Raw genomic sequence first — 21,008 nt, 5'->3', positions numbered from 1 at the left:
CTTCAAATGCCCATGCTTTTGGAACAATAAACCTACACTTGGGAATTTCTTAAGATATCTGAGAATGTTTTCAGTTGCATCAAGGTGGGTGGTCTTAGGGGCATGAATGAATTGACTAAGAACATTCACTGCATAAGCCTCTAAAATTGCTTCACATCTTTAATGAATTCACCTAGGTAATCACTTAATTTGTTATTAGGATCAGTAGGAGAATCAATGGGTTTCACTCCCAATTTTCTTGTATCCTGTAACAGATCTAGGACAGACTTTCTTTGAGAAATGAAGATACCCTTTTGTGATTATGCAACTTCAATTCCAAGAAAGTATCTCCAAGCACCTATATCTTTCACCTCAAACTGAGTAACGATAAATCCCTTCAATCTTTGAAATAAATCTTTCCAATCACTAGTGATAACTATATCATCAACATACACTATTAGGGCTACAATTTTCCCTTCCCCTCTTTTCACAAACAATGTATGATCAGATTGACATTACTTGTATCCCTTTTGTTGTACAACTACCTAGAATCTGCTGAACCAAGCTCTTGGTGATTGTTTTAGGCCATATAATGACTTTTTTAACTTGCATACCTTTTGTTCATTACCTTGAGCCCTGAAACCATGGGGTTATATCGTGTGCACCTCTTATTCTAAATAACCATTTAGGAATGCATTATCGATGTCCAATTGGTGAAGGTCCCAACCAAAGTTAGCAGCTAAAGAGAAGAGAACCCTAATGAAGTTCATCTTAGCAACTGGTGCAAAAGTTTCTGTATAATCCACTCCATACACTTGAGTAAACCCTTTTACCACTAGACGAGATTTATATCTTTCCATTGTGCCATTAGCCCTATATTTCACTATAAATACCCATTTACATCCAATTGGTTATTTTTCCTTAGGAAGATCCACCAATTCCCATGTACCATTTTTTATGTAATGCATTAATTTCTTCTTTCATTGCATCTATCCATTTAGGCACTTAGAAAGCTTTTGCCACATTCTTAGTAGTAGGAACACTATCAATGGAAAAGAGTAATGCCCAAAAGGAATGTGATGTTTTCATAGAAAACAAAATGGGAAATGGGGTGCTTGGTGGTACAAGATCTAACACCCTTCCGGAGAGCAATAGGAAGGTTAAGATCATCAGCACTAGAGGTATCAATAACAATAGGGTCAAAAATATAATGGGAACTAAAGTACCTCGTTGGGTAGGATCCATCCCCAGAGAATTTGATGGCATTGGTGGTACAACTTCTAGATGCTCCACAACTCTTGAACTTGGTTGGCCTTTATGACGACGACAGAAAACATGGAAGGGAGGAGGATCGGGTAGAGGAGGGAGCTGAATCTGAGGTAAAGGAGGATTTTGAACCTGTTTGTCCTCATGCCTACACTCCCCCTGAGGAGAAACAGGAAAAAAATGTCCACTCTCAAAAAAAGGAGACATCCATAGAAACATGATATTTTCGAGAGACGGGATCAAAGCACCAGTAACCCTTTTGATTTGTAGGGTACCCCAAGAATATGCAAAGAATACCACGAGGATCCAATTTCGCATGAGTGGGTGACAGGTTGTGAACAAAGCAACGACAATCAAAAACACAGAGAGGAATAGACAAAAGAGGAGCCTTGGGAAACATAAGCTGATGTGGGGCTTTGTACTCTAACCACTGAGAGGGCATGCAGTTAATGAGATAGGAAACACAAAGGATAGCTTCAAGCCAAAAATGTTTGGGGACATTCATATGAATCAATAATCCCCGAGCTACTTCAAAAAGATGACGGTTCTTTCTTTCAGCAACACCATTTTGTTGTGGTATTCGGGCATAGGAGCTACGACGGAGTGATCCACGTGAAGAAAAGAACTCCATAAGATCATTATGGAAGTATTCTTTTGCATTATCAGATTGAAAGATTTATATTTCGGTTTGAAATTGGGTGAAAATCATTCTTTGAAAATCTTGGATAATTTTTGGTACTCCATCCCTAGTTCACATGGGATATACCCATGTGTATTTGGAATAATCATCAATAAAGGTAATAAAATACTTGTAGCCACTTTAAAATGGTAAAGTAACTAGGCCCCAAACATCAGAGTGAACAATATGGAAAGGAAATTCAGATTTATTATTCTTTAAAGAAAAATGAGTTCTAATTGTTTACTCAACTAACAAGTTTGACATATCAACTCTGACACTGACATTGACTTAAACAACTTTGGAAACGCAATCTTTAAGGAATCAAATGATAAATGACCAAGACGAATGTATCATAAATAGGCCAGACTCTTAATAAACTGACTCTTAGACTCTGTAACTGCAAGGCCAGCCCTATTCTCCAACAAGTAGACACCATCCACCATACACCCTCTACCAATCATCTTCCCTGAGTCCAAATCCTGAATTACACAATAAGAAGGGAAGAAGGTTACTAAACAGTTTAAAGAATTGGTTATACTACTAACAGAAAACAAATTAATAGGGAATTGAGGAATATGTAAAACATTAGAAAGTATAGGACCAAAAGGAAGAGAAATAGTTCCTTGACCAGCTATGGTAGAGAATGAACCATCAATCAGTCTCACTTTGTCTCTTCCAAAGAGAAAATGGCAGGTCTGAAAGTAGGTACACTTACCGGTCATACGTTTTAACTCTCTAGAATCAATTATCCAAGGAGAGTCAGAGGAATGAGACGCTATGGCAGAATTACCTGATGTAGATGCATGTGAAGCTGATGGAGGAGGGGCATCCATCTGGCGAATTGCCCTACCATAAAGTTCTAAATGATCATGGAAGGAATTAATGATATCCTCCCTAGGGTCAGAATCAATGGTGTATGTATGAATTGCAATAGTAGTAGGGGGATGTTCTCTTGAGTAGCCATGTTTGTTGTAATGGATTTTCTTGAACCTTGCTGTCCTAACTTCTTATTCAAATCTGAACTATGTTTCTTACTCAATTCCTGAGCCCATTTCGGCTTCCCATGAAGGTCTCAACATGTGTCACGAGTGTATCGAGGCTTCTAGCAATGGGTGCACCATAATTTTTCTTTGTCATCCACCCTTTTTTGAGTCTCCCTTCTTAAAGGGATTTCCCCCACTTATAACAACACTTCCTTTTGCTGCCAACACAATTGCATCTCCCCCAGAATTATTCATCATATTTCTTCTACTTCCCTCTGACTGTACTAGAACATATACCTCTTGAACAGAACAGAGATTCTTGCTTCCAAGGATCTGCACTCTAATGGATTCACATATAGGGTTCAAGCCAAGGAAGAAGGCAAAGACCCTTTGCTGAGAAACAAGAGTCTTATATGCTTTCGCATCTTCATCACATTTCCAATATACACTCTAATAGTGATCCAACTCTTTCCAGATGGAAGAAAAGTCTGAGTAGTACATAGACAGACTCCTCTCCCCCTGTTTACAAGTAGAGGATTCTGCCTGTAACTGATAGATATTTGCATAGTATCTCAATTTTGAATAGGTTGACTTGGCTTGTTCCCAAATCTCATAAATGGTTTCAGCCCACACAAAATTTATTCACTTGAGGTTGCATAGACACTAAGAGCCATGACATTACCATGTTGTTATTTTGGTTCCATTTCTCATGCTCAACACTCTTAGAATTAGGTTTTTTAATTCTTCCATTTATATAGCCTATTTTTCCCCCTTGCAGTAATGTATAGCCTGATTCCCTTCGATCACTCCAAGTATTTTAGACCATCAAGAGGTATGACAGCCATAGGAAAGGATAAATCCATACCCCCACTCAGTCTTCATTATTCATAATAGCTAGTTTAGATCACACTAAAAGTGGTTGAATCTTCACCAAACAAAAAACTGTCTGACTTGTCCAACTTATTTTCCCTTTCGCACACTGTGTTATTTCTAAAAAAAAAATCTGCACCAGGAAAAAACTATAGGCACCTTCTAAATCGACTACAGTACTTTAATCACCAAAAAAAAAACAATTATATTGTTGTTGCAACACCTACAGGTAATCAACAACCTACAAACTATGAAACTACCCACTACACCGCTGTCACAACACACACAGGTAATCTCCGACCTATACACACTCCACAAAGTTGTTCTCGTAGCACATACAGGTCACCTCCAACCTACAACCACTACAAGGATCACTTGATCCTACAAAAAAGGAAGGTACAAGTGTTGATCACCTCACATCCAATAGAACGAAGATTCTAAGATCAGTCCAAAAAAAATACCTTTGTTCTTCAAAGAAAAATAAAACAACAACACAATGAGGAAGAAGATAGAGGACTCAATCTCCTTTCAAATCAGATGAACCCGCTCTGATACCATCTTGTCCAGAAGTTGAAGTGAAGAGAAGAGAAAAGAGAGGAAGAGAGAGGAGAGAGGAGAGATTTGAGAGCTCAAAGGATGTTGGCGGTGCCAGATTTTTAGTATTTATATTAGGGCGGCTAAATCATAACATAAAGAGGGGAATTACAATAGTACCCCTACGACACTAACAGAAATAAAAACACAAAGAAAAACAATGGAGAGATGCTTTAAAATGAAAAAGATATCAAAAGGATATCTAGAAAATCCTATTAAGTGGGGCAAAGGGGTTGCCAAAGGCCTGTGGAGATCAACTAACATCTTCAATGAGATTCTGAAGCTCTTGAGAACCAAGTCATCCTAAAATGGGTTCCAAGAGAGTTAAGATGGAAAAGCTACTATAAATCAGACATTGGAAGGGATTCTTTTTTTTTTTTTGTATAGCAATGGCATGATATCCAAATGAAGAAGTTTAGGGCATGGCCTTAGGATGATTTTTTTCTAAAGTCATATATATATATTTCTATACACAGTTACATACATTTATTCTTTAATATAAGGGGAGTAATGCAGTACTGCTGAGATCTCCAATTCTTTAATGTTCTTGTGCCAATGCTAATGCCAATGGATATCCATTATTAAGTATGATGTGATCAATTGATTGTTTATTTCTGTTGTATATTTAGGTTACTTTGTGATAGATGGAATTAACCATCCTTCTCCCTCTTTGCACTGCTATGGCTGCAATAGGAAGGTTCTGATCAATTGTGTTGGATAGGATGATAATGGATAGATGGCATATTTGACTACACCTAGTACACACCATTGCTGCTAAACAGGAGCCTCAAGAAATTTTTGTTTGCCCTTGGACATCACAAACAACTTTGCTGCACAATCTGTTTTGTTGCAAGACATGAACCATTTGCTGTAACAGGTAGATCAAAATAATAACAATAGATAGTCATCGTTGGCAATGGTTACATATAGATTTGGAACCCATATTTTGGGTTCCCTCAATGTCTTAACTCCTACACAAGCAGCTTTTTCAAGACCCTTTCCATTAGTTTGAGCTTCACCAGTTAAAGGAAGCATTGATTTTAATCTATTCCAAACAGACCCAACTTTCACCCTTAAAGCTTTCCCATGCTAGAAAGCAAAGTATTTTTTTTTTAATTTTTATGAACATTAATTATTAAATATTCTATTTTTATTAATTATTAAATACTTTATTATGTTTTAAGATATTATTTTTCTAATTATTAAATATTTTTCATTACTTCATGGAATTTGTTAGTACTTTCCATATTATTTACATTTTTAATAATTTATTTTTAATTTTTAAGAATTGAAATTATAATTTTTATTTATATTAATTATATTTTTATTGATTAATCATTACATATTTTATTAATTTTTATTCATATTAGTTATTAAACACTTTTTACTCATTTTTAAATATTTCATTACTTTTAAAGATATTATTTTTCTAATTATTAAATATTTTTCATTGTTTCATAGAATATATTAGTATTTTTCATATTTTTTTAATAATTTGTTTTTAAATTTTTATAATTTTTATAATTTTTATTTGTATTAGATTTTAAACATTTTATGATTTATTAATTATTAAATAAGTTAATACTCTTTAAGATATTATTTTGCTAATTATTAAATATTTTTTATTTCTTCATAGAATTTATTCATAATTTTTCAATATTATTTGAATCTTTGATAAATTATTTTTTAATTTTTATTTTTATTAATTATTAAATATATTATTATTTATTAATTACTACATATTACATATTTTATTACATTTTAATATATTATTTCACTAATTATTAAATATTCTTTCATTCTTTGTGGAATTTATTCGTATTTTCAATATTATTTTAATTTTTAATAATGTACTTTTAGTTGTTATTTTTTATATTTTATAACATTTTATTGATTTTAATATTATTTATTGTTTAATGATTTTTTGAATGATAATGTATGAAATAGTGCTAACAACATTCAAAATTACAAAATAGCCTGTTCTAGGGGTGAAATAGTAAAACCAAGTAATTCCAAATGTTGCATAATTGATCCAATACAAACAACATTATCTATTCAGACCCTCTAAAAAGTAGAAAAACATCTATGCTGCTTTTTAAATTTCAGAAACAAATAATATCTTTTTAACTTTTCATACTTCAGATTTCGTATTTATCAAATGCCACCTCAGTCCCTTTATGTGTTCTAAGTCTTTTTATTTTCTTTCCTAACCGATTTTCTACTTCAATCTTGTATATTATAAAAATCTTATTCAACCTCATCATTTGGTCTGAGTAAAACAACGTTTGCATATCTGGAGAAGTCATCTATGAAGGCTGTATAATATCTTTTTCCTCTTCTAACTTCATGAAACTTAAGATCCCCTAGCTCATTATATACAAGTTGTAGTAGTTTGGATATTCTTTCTACACCTTCATGAGACTTTTTAGTAAATTTTTCTTCTACACATACTTCCCATTTTTCACTTGTAAAATTTATAAGAACATTCAACACTTCTAACTTGCATAATTGTTTTAAATAAAGAGCACTATGATGTCCTAATCTAGCATGCCAAATATCAAATGATTCAACAATATAAGTAGAAGAAAAATCATTCTTATTCATAATAATATTAGAAATATTCAGTACAAATAATCCACCAACATTATATCATTTCCAAATAAATACATAATTTTTAGTTAACATGGCTTTGTTTGCTTCAAATGTGAGCTTCAGTCCTACTTTGTTGAGGAGTGCACCCGATACCAAGTTTCTCCTTATTTCTAACACATTCAACACATCATTCAGCATCAGAATCTATCTTGAAATCAGTTTCAATAGCACCTTTCCTTTGCCAATGACCTTCAAAGTTTATGTGTTTCCCATGAAGACTTGCTCTCCTTCAGTTTGAGTTGCGTACTCATAGAATGAGCCATGGTCTCCACATATGTGCTTGTAGCACTAGTATCCAATACCCACCCCTTCATTTTATCAACCAAGTTTGCCTCGGTAACCATTACTGCAATGACATCTTCATTTAAGTTGACATTTGGTTTCCCAAAGTCTTTCTTCTTTTGATAACGACAATCCTTCTTGTAATGCCCGGGTTTGCCACATACATAGAATTTTCCTTTCTTTTGTTGCTTCTTGAATTTCTGATCATTTTTCACATTTACATTCTTTTTGAATTTTGTAATCATTTCCTCTACCAGATTGGTTTTGGAAATATGATTTTTCTCATCTTCATCTTTCTTTCTATTCTTTTCTTCTATTTTGATTCGAACCACTACTTAGTCCAAAAGTGTTCTTTCTCTTGTGCTCCATACTTGTTTTGAAATCATTCTATGTATGTGGCAATTTTTTTATGAGAGAACTGGCAACAAATTCATTTGGCAGCATCATGCCTTCCTTTGCTAATTCCCCCACAAGCACCTGAAACTCATCTATTTGGGTGGACACATCCATGTCTTCTTTCATAGTAAAATGCAGGAAATTGGCAATCACATATTTTTTATTTCCAGCATTTTCTAGAGCGTATTTGTTGTCCAAAGCATTCCAAATTTCATAGGCAAAGTTGTAAGACAAGTAAACATTGTACAATTTATTGGACAAGCAATTCAGGATATGGTTCTTGTAGAGGTGGTCAATCATGATCCAATATTCTGCAACAACAAAATGGGTTGGTTCCTCCATGTTCAATTGGTTCAGTTCAGTTAAAGTAGAGATTACCCTTAATTGTTCTAAGGCAAACAGAAGGCATTATCTCCAACGCTTGTAGTTGGTTCCATTGAAAGGTTTAATCTTTGAGAAATCGGGAACTGTTGATAGTATTTGGTTTCTCATGATGGGGTTAGCAGAGATAGGTTCCATAATGCGGTTTTAAGATTATTGGAAAATGATAATAAATAGGGCAAAATGGAACTTATCAGTGAATGCTTTCCAAACCAAACTTCGGTAGTGTTGCAGAACTGTGAAGACAAGACTGAGAATTGTAGAGGAAGGGAGGGCTGAGTCGTGCCACTTGGTCACTCTCCTTAAAATCGCATTTTTCCCTTACGGTACAGTTGGGTGATTGCAAATCGGTCACCAAGACAAAACAACCCACAGGCCACTAGTAAATGTGCACTCATATAATAGAGTATTCCCAGTCACCCAAACCACAAAAGAGAATGCTCAAGAAAGAAGACTGACAGAGAACTACGAATTTGTTGGTATGTAACACTGGGTCGACCTAGTGGCTTAACAATATAGATCTCCCTCTCTCTCTCTCTCTCTCATGGGGCTACAATGGGGTAGCCCAACCAATCCAATAGTTTGATGTTTATGGTGTATTGCTTTGAATATCATTTTTTTAAGTACCCTTCCACCCAAGAAAAAAGAGTTTGGGCCTGGGCCTGGACCTGGTTGCATCTGGGCGGATTAGGCTTGTTGGATAAAATCCTACACCCAGGCTCAAAAGTTAGCGGGCTGGACAAGCAGGCCTTCTGGGCCGGGATAGCATTGATCACCCTTTTCATGCTTCTATGAACTAGTTAGTACTTGGTAGTTCAACCAATGTTAGCTACAGAACCAACAACAACTGTAATTGGCATCTCCAAGAATACGAGAATACTGGCAGTGGCAACATACTTGAAATTAAAGTACCACCGTTATTTATTTTGTTTTAGTTTTGTTTAATTTTGGAGGGTCATCTTGGGTCTGGAAAGAAGATCCCATATCGGTCTAAGAAAAGATTAACTAAGGCTATGTTTGGGAAGAATTCATATACAAATATGTACGGTATAAGTTTTTGCACTGTCCATGTTTGTATTTGCTCTCTTCCCACACAGAGCCTAAGCACTTCTGCACCAGCTAATAGTTTGTTTAAAGTTTAAACTTGAACAAAAATCCAGCTTTCTTTCTTAAAGAAGAAGAATTTGCTACGAGGTGGACTTGTTTGTCGTATCGTTTCTTTGCAATGCAATTTCACCTTACTATTATGATGCAAAAGAATGGTATGAAAACAAGTTTGATTACAAATTCTTATTTGCTTTTAAAAATAAACATGTCACACATCCATATTATTACTAGATGTGTGGCAACTGACCTGTTTATTTCTAATTGGGTGTTCCTAGCCCATGTTGCAGTCATAGAGTAGGACCTTTGTTTACCTTGCAGTTGAAATAAAATAAGACGTGAAAACAGGGTTAGAGTCGGGAATTTTTCATGAGGGGAGCCAAAATTTATGGATGAACCATAGGGGGCAATCATTGGATGAGAAGTGAGGGGAGAGAGAAAACTTACATAGAAAACTGTATTCAGCGTGTGCATTTCTGAACCATAGGGGGCATTAGCGTATTCTATCCACATATATGTACAGCTAATTTCGATAGAACTATCTCTCCTAAAATTAAGGAGATAATGATAGGATACTAATTTCGATAAGACTATCTTTCCTTAATTCTAGGATACTAATGTGGATAGAATACGCTAACAGTTCCCTTGGATCCCCCCCTCTTGGCCCTGAAAAGTAACATGAAGTAGAATCTTAAGCAAAAGCAAACCACAATTTGTGCTCTTCATATGTCTGTACTCGTGCAAAATTGCACTTCAAACAAATGTCCAAAATAGAGGCAAGGGCAATTGGCAACGCTGGATAAGAAAATCACACTTCAACTTAATATAGAAAACTAAAAAAGAGAAAGAAGGAATAGAAAATAAAATATAAAAGATTGCCCTGCCCCACCCTCGTCATCCTTATTTGCACATTTATTTTATTTTTCTATACCCACCTAGAACTATATTAGTGGGTGGGAAGGGTTCAGGGACTAGAACGGGACATGGTGGACAAATACCATCTTAGAGATTTGGGTTCCCCGCAATCCACCCCAAACCCGATCATTGGTCAAAAATATTGCCCCAATCGGGGGGCAAGACAGGACAAAACCACATAGAACAGGTCAAATTGCCATCTTTAAGAGGGATGGAGCGTGGAGGTAGAATCCATCTTCACAACACTTGCAGCCATGGATTGGGAGTTCAGGTCAAGCATGGTGATGGTTCTTAACTTCTAGGTTGTATTTGATACCATGGTAGTTTTTTCATGAATCATTGTTACTTGATTGATGTATTGGAAATCAGGAGAGTTGTATTATGCATATAATCCAAAACTCATTCATTCATTATTGCTTATTCCGGCTAGAGAAATACTCACTTAGGGGTGCAATTTGGGTGGTCCCAAGCCTAGAATGATCCAACCAGCAACACAAGCTAGCTTGGGCCCAAAAGTTTTTTTTTTGTTTTTCTTGGGGGGGGGGGCGCTCAGGCTCCTTACCCAAGTGTTAAACTGATACATTTATAAATATTTATCTGTAAATGAATAAAGTGCATTATTTTTTCATGGTTTTATTGGTATATTTTCTGTGTGTTATCCCTTGAATTGGACACTTATGAGACTTGTGTTAGTTTAGAATGTTCTCAGGCATTGGATAAATTTGGAAAGTTTATCCTAACAAGGCTAATACTAATGTACTGCCAAATAGTTGGAACAACTTGTCTCAACTAATAGGGTTAGACCCAAAGAATAGGCAGTGGGTGTCTGGAAGAAACACTAAACCTTGACCAATTTCATATTATTCCTTGGACCTTGGAGATAGATGGGCAAAACTATAAAATTATACTATACCCCAGACTTGATTATAGTACTACACTGGGTGTTGGACTAGGTTGTTTTTGATATACCAAGTTCCAACCAAGGAGATCCATTAAGGGTCAAATTAAGGTTCAAAGTATCGAAAATGCAAGGTGTATCAGAAAGGTAATTTTTAAGAGACGTATCAAGATACGCTTTGGAAATACATAGATACAGATGAAAAATCAAAATACGCATGAATATACTAGAAAATCCAAAAAAATTCTTAAAAAATATTAACAACAATAAAAATGAGCTTTATGTGATTATAACTAATTTATTTGAACATAAAAACCATTCTTTATTGATTTATATAAAGTATCGGGATATAATTAGTAACTGTTGAAAAATAATAGAAGAACTAAAATGTATGTGTCTATATATATACTAATATTTATTAGTTAATATTTTTTTGAAGTCATTTATTAGTTAATATTTATTATATATAGATTTAGATAATATTTATTATGTATACAAGTTAATATATACTTTAATTTTTAATAAATAAATATAATTTGTATTCATCTTATTATTATATAAATATTAATAATCAAATTTTAGCATTTGTTGGGAAACATCCACCAAGGCAAGACAGGTTACTTTAAGTATAAAAAGCATGTTCTTTTAATAAGCAATTAAGATTGGCATAATGGTTAATTAATTATTGTTGTAAGCAAATGACTTGGGTTTGAAACTTGTTTCTTTGATTTTTTAACAAGTTATTTGACTTGAATAACATTTAATGACGTATTAAATGACATAATTAAAGGTGACTCAAATGAGCATTTAGTCGGTCGTTTCGAAATTTAAAACCTTGGGTCAAATAGGATTGGCCCCTTTGCTGGACAAAAAGAACATCGGAGTTTACACTCTCTCTAATGGAAACCTAAATTGTTGGCAATATTTCAACTATATTTAAAATCTAATTTTGCAAAATGTATTTGTATGTTATATTATTATTTTATGAAAAATGTTTGCAAAAGGTTTTAATCTCAGGATCCATCCAAGATTAGTTTAAGCCCAAACTAAACCAATGTTGATTGGGTCAGGGGCTCATTGCCCTGAGTAGTGAATTCAACCTAGTTTCTTTTAAAGGTAGGACCGAACCCTTATGGACTTGTGTGAGACCTTTGTAGGGTCCCACGCCATACAATATCAGGCCCAAAGTGGCCTTGCAACACTTGGGGACGTGAGCCTTTAAAAAAAGTGGGCCTAAGGCCCATTACTAATATTGTTAGTTAAACTATCACATAACAACTTAGTTGCCATGTAATTTGGGTCAAAACTAGGCGTGGTTCTAGGTATGGAGTACCTATCCTCTTAAGAGGATCTCTTAAAAGAGTCTAGATCTAAATCAGATTTGGATAATCTCCTAATTAGATTAGGAAAGTGTTCCATATAAAGTGGTTAAGAGGAAGAGGGCAAACTGAACTTGTTCTCTTCACTCTCTTGCTCTCTCCTCTTCTATCTTCTCTCTCAGAAACCCTATCACAACCTAATCATTACAAGAACTGATTTTATTAGTTTTTCCTTTGAATTTTTACAAGAAAAACGTTGGGGAAATCAGGCTCACACAACTTCATTCGATTCAAACAAGTTAGATAGTAGTTTTGTTGAAAACAGTGGTGTTGAACCGGCTTCTCCTGTACACTGTACCATCTTTAGTTGGAGGTGGTTTTGGGACTGATATTGAGTGTAAACATTCACTCTGGGAGTTGTGATTTCTAGTCTCCATATCAAGTACAATCATCTTTAATTTTGGTTTCAAATCTAGTCCGATTTAATACAAGATTGATCCAAAAAATTCAGTTTTTCAAAATCACTAGAAAATTGGTTCCCAAGATAGATTAGAAAAATTTTTTAAATTCATCCAACCATCTAGCATGGTTTGTGGATACATATGATGAATTCTAATCCTTCCAACACCAATTTTATCTTGTACAATGGGAATATCTCCCATATTGCACATGACGGTGCAATGGTGAGAAGAAAAAGCCAAGAGGAGAAGGCAAATAAGACCCCTATTGCACGCTTCCCAAGATCGGTGGAGAGAGGTCGGAGATCTCCGAGTTTCAGAACTGGGCATCGGCATGCAACCTAATGTCAATGACCAGATGAGATTTCCGCTACAACCCCTCCGCCTCTATTCTCTCTCCTTTCTCATCTTCTTCCTCTATTCCCCTTGTCTGCATCGTTCTCAGACCTTGAGAATCTCAGATTCTTGTCGTCTTCGATTTGAAGAGGAACGCTTCCTCCTATCTTTCAGAGTTGTTGATCTTGGGCTTTTCAAAAGAAATAAGATTTCTCAAACGTTTTCATCATCCGATTTGAAGAAGAACGCAAAGCGGGGTCTTGCCTTCGTCATCGTTTTCTCAAAAATCTTCATCAGTGATAAATACCATCATACCGAATCCAGATCACCTGCCAACAAAACAAGTTCTACACCATACATCTCATACATGGTGGGTCCCACTTTTTATGATGGCCTTGTAGGGTGTTGGAATTTATTTTATTGACAAGTGATCTCAATTCCATCATACCACTCCTTTATGCAAAATTTTATAGGGAAGAAATCCCTAGACCCTACCCTATCAAACACTATGCTCATATCCGCCTAAATGACCAGTTTTTTATCCGAGACTAGATCTGCTCTTCACATAAGGCACCTCACACCGACCTCACATGCACATCCTATCATGCATTGGGAACATCTCTTGTACTTGTAAATTATTATTTACGGGAGATGTTCCCGATGCACGTGAATGTGCGTGAGGCGCCCATGTGTAAGGAACAAATCCTATTCCATCTACTCCTCATAGAGCGCACCTCACAGGCACACCTCACGAGAGATGTTCCCACTTCCCAAATCCCAATACACGGGGATGTAGGTCGGTGTGAGGAACAGATCCGAATTTTACCCAGGACCGGATCTGCTACTCACACCTGGCGCCTCACACACATATGTGCATGTGAGGCGCCCATTTGTGAGGAGCAGATCCGTCAATCCGAACCACTGCCAACTGGATCGCAACTGACAGCGACAGGTGGGTTAAGAATTGACGGTACACGTGTACATACAATGATAGCTTGTATGTATTCTGGTTCAATGGAGAACATCATGTAAGGATCGCAAGGGTCATGGGCTCATGGCATCAATCTCGTAGAGCCAGCCTCGTCAATTTTCTCTCGCTCTTATTCTCGTGCTCTGCTCGTCGTCGACTACCTCTGGTCGGAGCTTTTTGCATGCGGAGTTTGGGGTCTCGCCGATTTCATCCCAGCACTCTCCTCTTCTTGCCGGCCTGGCTGCATACAGTCTCTGCCTTTCTCTTCTTTTGATCTTTTACGGTATTCTCTTGTTTCATTCTGTCATTTGCGCCCCTCTCTGCTTTCTAGGGTACCTCAACTTATTTAAGCTTTCATTTTCTTTACCTGATCATCTATACACTCTACCCTCCGTCCCTTTGCTCTATTCTTTTTAGTCAATTATGACATTTTTTTCTTGTAATTCTCGACTGGTTTTCATCTAAAATTGGAACTGTAAAACTTCATCTTGGTAAAAGAAACGTCAGAAGTAGAATCGAGTATTAGAACGTAAAGATAAAAATGATTCTTTGTATCCATTCTTCCTAAGTTACGATTCCTAAGAGTTCCATATCATCGCCCTTTTCTTGATTAATACTTTTATGCTTCATGAAATATATTCTGTAATATGAAATGTTAACTAGATCTGTACTTCGGTTCTAGGTGATCTGACCAATGCCTTATGAAGTGATGTCTCCGTATTGTTGTAATCTGCAAAATAAGCGCAGCGCGCCTTGGAAACTTTCATTTCCAAATGGATTTCTATCCTCAGTTTGGTGTCTCATTCTTTTTTTTTTTTTTTTTTGGGTAAAATTTTTGGTGTCTCATCCATATTCATTTCTGCGTTGTAATTATTTAGGTTGCGCGCTTTGTTGAAAAAGCATCTGCCAGAGGCATTCATTCTACCGGAATGGGAGAAAACACGATTGTTCCAAGTATTGTCGTTTATGTTACTGTACCAAATAGAGAAGCAGGTTTGTCATTCTTGAAAAGCTTATACCTTTGACTGAGGGAGTTTAACTTTGTTTTTGACTCACAACGCTCTCATTTTTCGGTTGTTTTATTATTGTCACGGTAAAATTCTGTAGGAATTGGTATCTCTTTATTAGTTTAGACTTCTTGATGGTCTTTATTATCATTGCCACTGCAAAACTTCTGTTGTTTTACCATCGTCATAGCTTCCTATTCTGGCTTCCCTTGTTAGTTCCGTGATCTTCCTTCCATGCTTTTTTTTCAGCTTTGTATTGGATTCTTATTCGAGCAATGATCAGATGTCATGGATTTGTGTCTATAATAGGATGGAATAACATGGTATTGAACATTGCCATGAAGTTCCATGCACTACATGCTATGTTGCTTATTTTGCTGGAAACTAACCTGAATTTGGCAATTTACGCTACACACGTTCTGTGTTATATGGGATGTCTCGACATGACAATCATGTGTCAAGAAATGAAGTTTTGGTGCGATTACTATTTGTTAAAGTTTAGGAGGCAATTTTGGTATTTGAAAGAAAAAACAGGTTATGGCATGTGTTTTATCCACCTTGATCATTGATCATTCTCTTCCCATTTATAAATTGTGCAAGCAAGAGAACATTTCCCATCAAAACGGCTGCATGTGGTCTATTTTGTTCAAAGGTTGGCTAATATTCTATGTTAAGCATGCCTTTTTCTGAACTTCATGATTGGCTTTCTTTCAACATATAATCAGCAAAGTGCTCTAAAATGGCATGTTTCTGGTGCAGAAATCCTAATCAATACAATGTTTGGTGCAGGCAGGAAACTGGCAGAGAGCATAATAAAAGAAAAACTTGCAGCATGTGTCAACATAGTACCAGGCATGTAATTCAACTTCTTGATGCCTTGAAGAGTTCAAGGGAGTTTTTGCTTTTTACAATTTCATGTTGCTTGTCATTCACAGAATGTAAGATATGCTTTTGTGCGTCATAGAAACCTCCATAAATATTTCTTGTACCACTTTTGATTTTTCCCTGTGATTATGAATGTAGTTTTAAAATGTTTTCATATTAACAAAAATACAAAAATGAAAAAGGAACTTAAAAAGAATCACTCAATTATGTGACATGAACTGAAAGAACTATGTTGGTTTTGTTGCTAAAGTTGATCATAGAATCAATGGATATAATTTTAAGGGAGAAGGAAAGAATTAATAGTGTAGCAGATTATGTGGTGTGCCCTCATAATTCTAATGGGTTTAAGCAAGATTTTAGGACAGAAGAGACTTAATAGGGATTAAAGAAGTTATTCATAAAAAAAAGGGTTAAAGAAGTTAAACATGATTGGTTTGATTCTGGTTGTTTAGAGATCCTATGAAGGGGCATGCAATTGGAGTTAGAACTAAACCAAAAATAGATCTAAAATAAAGAATAAAGACATTCAGACTACAGGCACATGCTAGACAAAATCACAAAAACTTGCAAAAGGATTAGAGGAGATCAGTTGCGGAAAAGATTAGATGGTCATGCTTGTTCACCATCCAATCTGATGGTACATTGGTATGTGTCCTTCATTCATTAACTATTTCCTCCCACACGGCCAGGCAAGCCAACACTTGAGTCAGACCTGCCAACTGGCTTCAATGAAACTTCCCTTGCCACTTGCCTTCGTAGCCTGGTTACATTTGGTTTGGGTACATGCATCTTGGCCCATGTTAACTTCTTAAATGGCAAAATAACTAGGTCCTGCTGGTTTATTTAAGTTTAGATCCGGTTTTTGAGGAATTCTTAATATTGGATCTGCAGGTTGACTAAACTTTCTTAATCAGTTAAGTCTATCTTCATGGAGTCAAGCTAAACTAGCTACTGCCATCATAGTCGCTTGCTGTAAAGCCTTGACGTCAATATGGATTTCTCCCCTTATTCCTCCTACAGCGCGCCCTACCAATGCCTTTCTAGCTATCTATATACCCTAGATACCAACTTTTTAAACTTATTCTGATAATCACAAACAGATCCGGTTTGTTTTGAGTTTAGAGAAGTCTTATCGAAGTCTTTGAAGCCAGATTGTCTAAACCGAGCACACAGGGCCTCAGTAAAGTCAGGTCAAGAGATCTAAGGGTGAGAACACCTATGCCACTGAAGCCACAGTACTAGCTTCTTCCTCCAGGTGCATCGAAGCCACCGGCATGCATTGATCCAGGATATTGGATTATCACCTAAGAATGAAGGAAAGTCCAATTTCGCAGTCCTGTTGAAGCAAGAGTTGGAGTGCCAATTGCTACTTAGACGAGAACCTTTGTTCTCACTTTCTCAGTTGCTGGAGGTTTCAATCCAATTGCTACACCAGAGACCTTATGTAACTCAACTTCAATCTTATCCATGTGTTCCTCCACCACTGATGATAGAATATTTGTTTTTGATGTGAGAAACTTCTTCTATTCACTGACCTGGCTCTAATACCAGTTTGTGAGATACTTCTCACCTCAGGGGTCTCTTCGAGGGAACCCTGCCTCTTCTTGCCCGCCAATTATCATTGCTTGATTTATATAGCCTTACAAGGACTCATGTATTATATGTTTGATTTCTCAACTAGCTGATGTCATGTCCTTGCATAGGTATATTTGATTGGTGCGCTTGAATTTCTAGAAGAGTATTGTTTCATGGGCCTTGGGCATCAACTGTCAAGCTATGCTACTTGGTCTGATTTCCCGGTTGGTGGTGGACCAGAGCCTTATCAGTGGTCAACAAATGAATTACCACCAGTACTTACCCTTTTCACCTAAACAATAAATACTTAAAGATGATGATGATGATGATGATGGAAATAATAAAAGACAATATTCCTTTTGTTTTATTGGTAAAGACAACGTTCCTTGCTAACCAGAAAAGCTTTAGTGCTTGATATGGTTTCCTCACCTTTCATAAGTAACTAAGCCGAAAATAGTATTTGAGGTGACATCTACAAAAAATTCAAAGATGGGGCATCTTTCAGATATCTAACCTATGATTGCTTGCAGCTATCAGTTTAACCAATTAGGGGCTGCATTGGCATTAGTACTAACCATCCACTTCCAACATGTACCAGGGTGATACCTGACATCTAGTTGGATGATAATCTATGTCATAGGCGTCATTAACCTTTTACCTTTTATGTATCACGTCAACTGAACCTATGTTCTATGGATATGGTTCTACCACTTGTAGATCATCCTATGCAGTAATTCATTTAATCTAAATCATGGACTTAACTGCATATGTTGAGAGCATCTTAGTGAATCTTAAACTGTATTTGTGATTTACACTAATTTCAGTTTGACCATTGATGCATCATTGCATCTAAACTGAATGAATTTGCAGTTCATAATTTGTGATGGAAACAGCTATTACGACAATCTGATGAAAATGATTTGTTATTTTACTTTTGTTCGTAGTGTTTCATTCTTGTAGTTCAGGGGAACTCTCCAAAGAAGCTCCTTCCAAGTGTTAATTTGATGCCCATTTTAACAGTGGTTTCCTTTGGTTTATTGACCTCTTATTTGTGTCATTCATTCTGTCCTTGGGTTGCCAGTGATTCTAGTCCACTCAGTTTCTCTTTCTAAAATCGATGCAAGTTTCTAGCTGACTTTCTTGATTTTAATTTGAACAATGCAGGAATTGAGTCACTTTATCGGTGGCAGGGTGAGGTACAGGATTCCATTCTCTCAAGTTCAAAGAAAAATCAGTAAATCAATTTATACTATACATAATTTAATTCTTAAGGTTTTCAGAAATTAGTACTAGGTAGAAGATTCAGGTTTGATCATTAAACCAACAAGCAGGGAAGGCATGTGCATTACACTTAATGTGTAGATTCTGTACGCTCTTTCAGAAGTGGGATATTCACTTTATGTTAGTAAGGCATATGGGTTAAGTTAATTTCTTCCAAGGTTTGATAGTATTTTTTGTTTTATTCCAGATTCATCAGGATTCTGAGGAACTACTTATAATCAAGACCAGAGAACCCCTTTTGGAAGCTCTGACAGAGCATGTCAGAGCCAATCATGAATATGAGTACTCACTCTCTCTCTCTCTCTCTCTGTGTGTGTGTGTGTGTGAGTGCGCGTGCGTGTGTATTGTGCATTCATATGCGCATGAATTGAAAGGCTGAGCCCCAAAACAACCCCAAACTCTTGGGTCCGTTTGGATTCATTGTCTCCACCTTTTCACATATTTGGGTGGAAAAGAACTAATCTGAGGTTATGTGGAGTTAGAAAGAAGGTAGCAATTTGGGCCATTCAATGGCTGTTCTTGGTGTATGCAATTTGGCTACTATGCTCTTTGGGTTCTTCTTTGTTGCCTTCTGAGAAATGCTTTTGGGATTCTCTTCTTCTTGGACTACTACCCAGATGTACTGATGGTAAACCAATCCCTGAGTGTCATTCTTTTGCCCTGTTCCTAACAACTCCAAAACATGCATTGAGATGGGTGCTCCAAAAGCACAGGTTGCAAGGTATCGGCTAAGAATATTCGGTCCTCAGGCCTAGCTTAGCATTTCCTTGATGGAAATGGATCATATTGTAGAACCCTCCCTACTCTGTACCATTCCACTGCAATGTATCCGAGATGAAATTTCTATGGTGTCTTCTACGTGGGGCCCATAGATTGGGTGGTCTTAGACTCAATTACATGTGTAACATGGCTGGCTGGCGTGCAATATGATATTTCAGAGTTCTCTTGACGTAAAGGCCTTGGATAAAATAAAATATCATCGTGTATGTGACTTTTTCTTCTTTGTGATTTCTTCAGGGTTCCTGAAGTCATTGCCTTGCCCATTAAGGGTGGCAGCCTCAAGTACCTGGAGTGGCTAAAGAACAGTACGAGGGACTGATATCCCTGGCAGAGAGACGTAACGTAACCTCCCGTATTTGAAGATAGCCATGTGATTAGTTGCTGATTCAGTTTTTTGGTGCTTTCTACTCGCTGCTGCATCTGCATGTTCTCATGTTATGCAGGTTGTTTACAGTCACTAGTTTTTGGACTAGTATGCATATTTGTTTTTATGTCATCTCTCTCTCGCCCCCCATAATTCTATGACTGGTAGTTGTGAGCTGTGACTTGTAATTGACCCCCATAATGCTCTTTGCGTCACTGAATAATCTATCTACGTGAAGCATATACACGGGTTCACCAGGATATCACCAGCCTAGGTAACCAAATCACTTGTCATCCCTCCTCGTAAACTTCCTTACCTTTTTTTAGCCCCCGTATGGTGGTGCTAATTCTTATGTATTTATTTGAAAAAAGTGCTTATTCCAAGTCGGGACCATGCCAATATATAGAGCAAATTTCTTAAACTATCCTTACTGTTTAATTAATTGACAAATTGTACTTTACTCTGTAACTATTGTCTTTGAGTATTCGACAATAGATTAATTCTATCCCTGTTGTTAGCATTCTGTACACATAGTGACACTACTAACGTTTAAAATTTTTTTAAAATCCAATATTACCTTTGTCCCCTTCCTCTCTCGGGGCAACCACAGAACGCTGCCACTCCCTTATTCCAATTTCTTTCCCTCTCTCTCCATCTTCCCAAGAACCCATCAAGGCCAACAGGAAATACCTCTGTCCTTCAAGGCTTTAACCAAATGAAATGAAAGAAAAACCTTAAACATGAATATAGAGTTTGGTTTAAAGTTCAATTATTTTCCAGACATAACAACAAAACGAAACCTGAAGGAGCACATCTTCTCAAAGTGATCAAACCTTCAGTAAAACGAACAGCATTTGAAAAAATGCAACAATAAAAGAAAAAAGTATAATAGTTGGGTTTCTCTTTCACAAGAAATAGATCAAACGTTTTCTTCAAAAAAGTTCCTGAATCTGATAGGTTAAGGGGTGAGGGGTGTGATTTTGTGTTGCATGCGTTGATGGAGAAGATGCATATGGGACTCCCAATGTCAACTT

The 21,008-nt window shown here is 36.4% G+C and overlaps 2 protein-coding genes across 2 annotated transcripts; one reads left to right on the top strand and one right to left on the bottom strand.

The window, feature by feature from the left end:
* Nucleotides 1–3,057: 3,057 nt before the first annotated feature.
* Nucleotides 3,058–8,043, bottom strand: LOC148803647 (uncharacterized). Its single transcript, XM_088897009.1, has 2 exons — nt 7,755–8,043; nt 3,058–3,332 (listed from the first exon to the last, which is right to left on the bottom strand). Exons 1-2 carry the CDS (start codon nt 8,041–8,043, stop codon nt 3,058–3,060), a joined length of 564 nt encoding a protein of 187 aa, XP_088753135.1.
* Nucleotides 8,044–14,137: 6,094 nt separating this feature from the next.
* On the top strand, nt 14,138–20,395 carry LOC104608605 (protein CutA 1, chloroplastic-like). Its single transcript, XM_010274638.3, has 7 exons — nt 14,138–14,365; nt 14,765–14,872; nt 14,961–15,075; nt 15,879–15,941; nt 18,714–18,745; nt 19,018–19,112; nt 19,848–20,395. Exons 2-7 carry the CDS (start codon nt 14,777–14,779, stop codon nt 19,927–19,929), a joined length of 483 nt encoding a protein of 160 aa, XP_010272940.1. The 5' UTR covers nt 14,138–14,365; nt 14,765–14,776; the 3' UTR covers nt 19,930–20,395.
* Nucleotides 20,396–21,008: the final 613 nt, after the last annotated feature.

This window comes from Nelumbo nucifera, chromosome 1, assembly GCF_055504915.1.
Source record: "Nelumbo nucifera cultivar China Antique chromosome 1, China Antique-T2T, whole genome shotgun sequence".
NCBI classification, from domain to species: Eukaryota; Viridiplantae; Streptophyta; class Magnoliopsida; order Proteales; family Nelumbonaceae; genus Nelumbo; species Nelumbo nucifera.
This window is presented reverse-complemented; position numbering and strand designations above follow the sequence as displayed.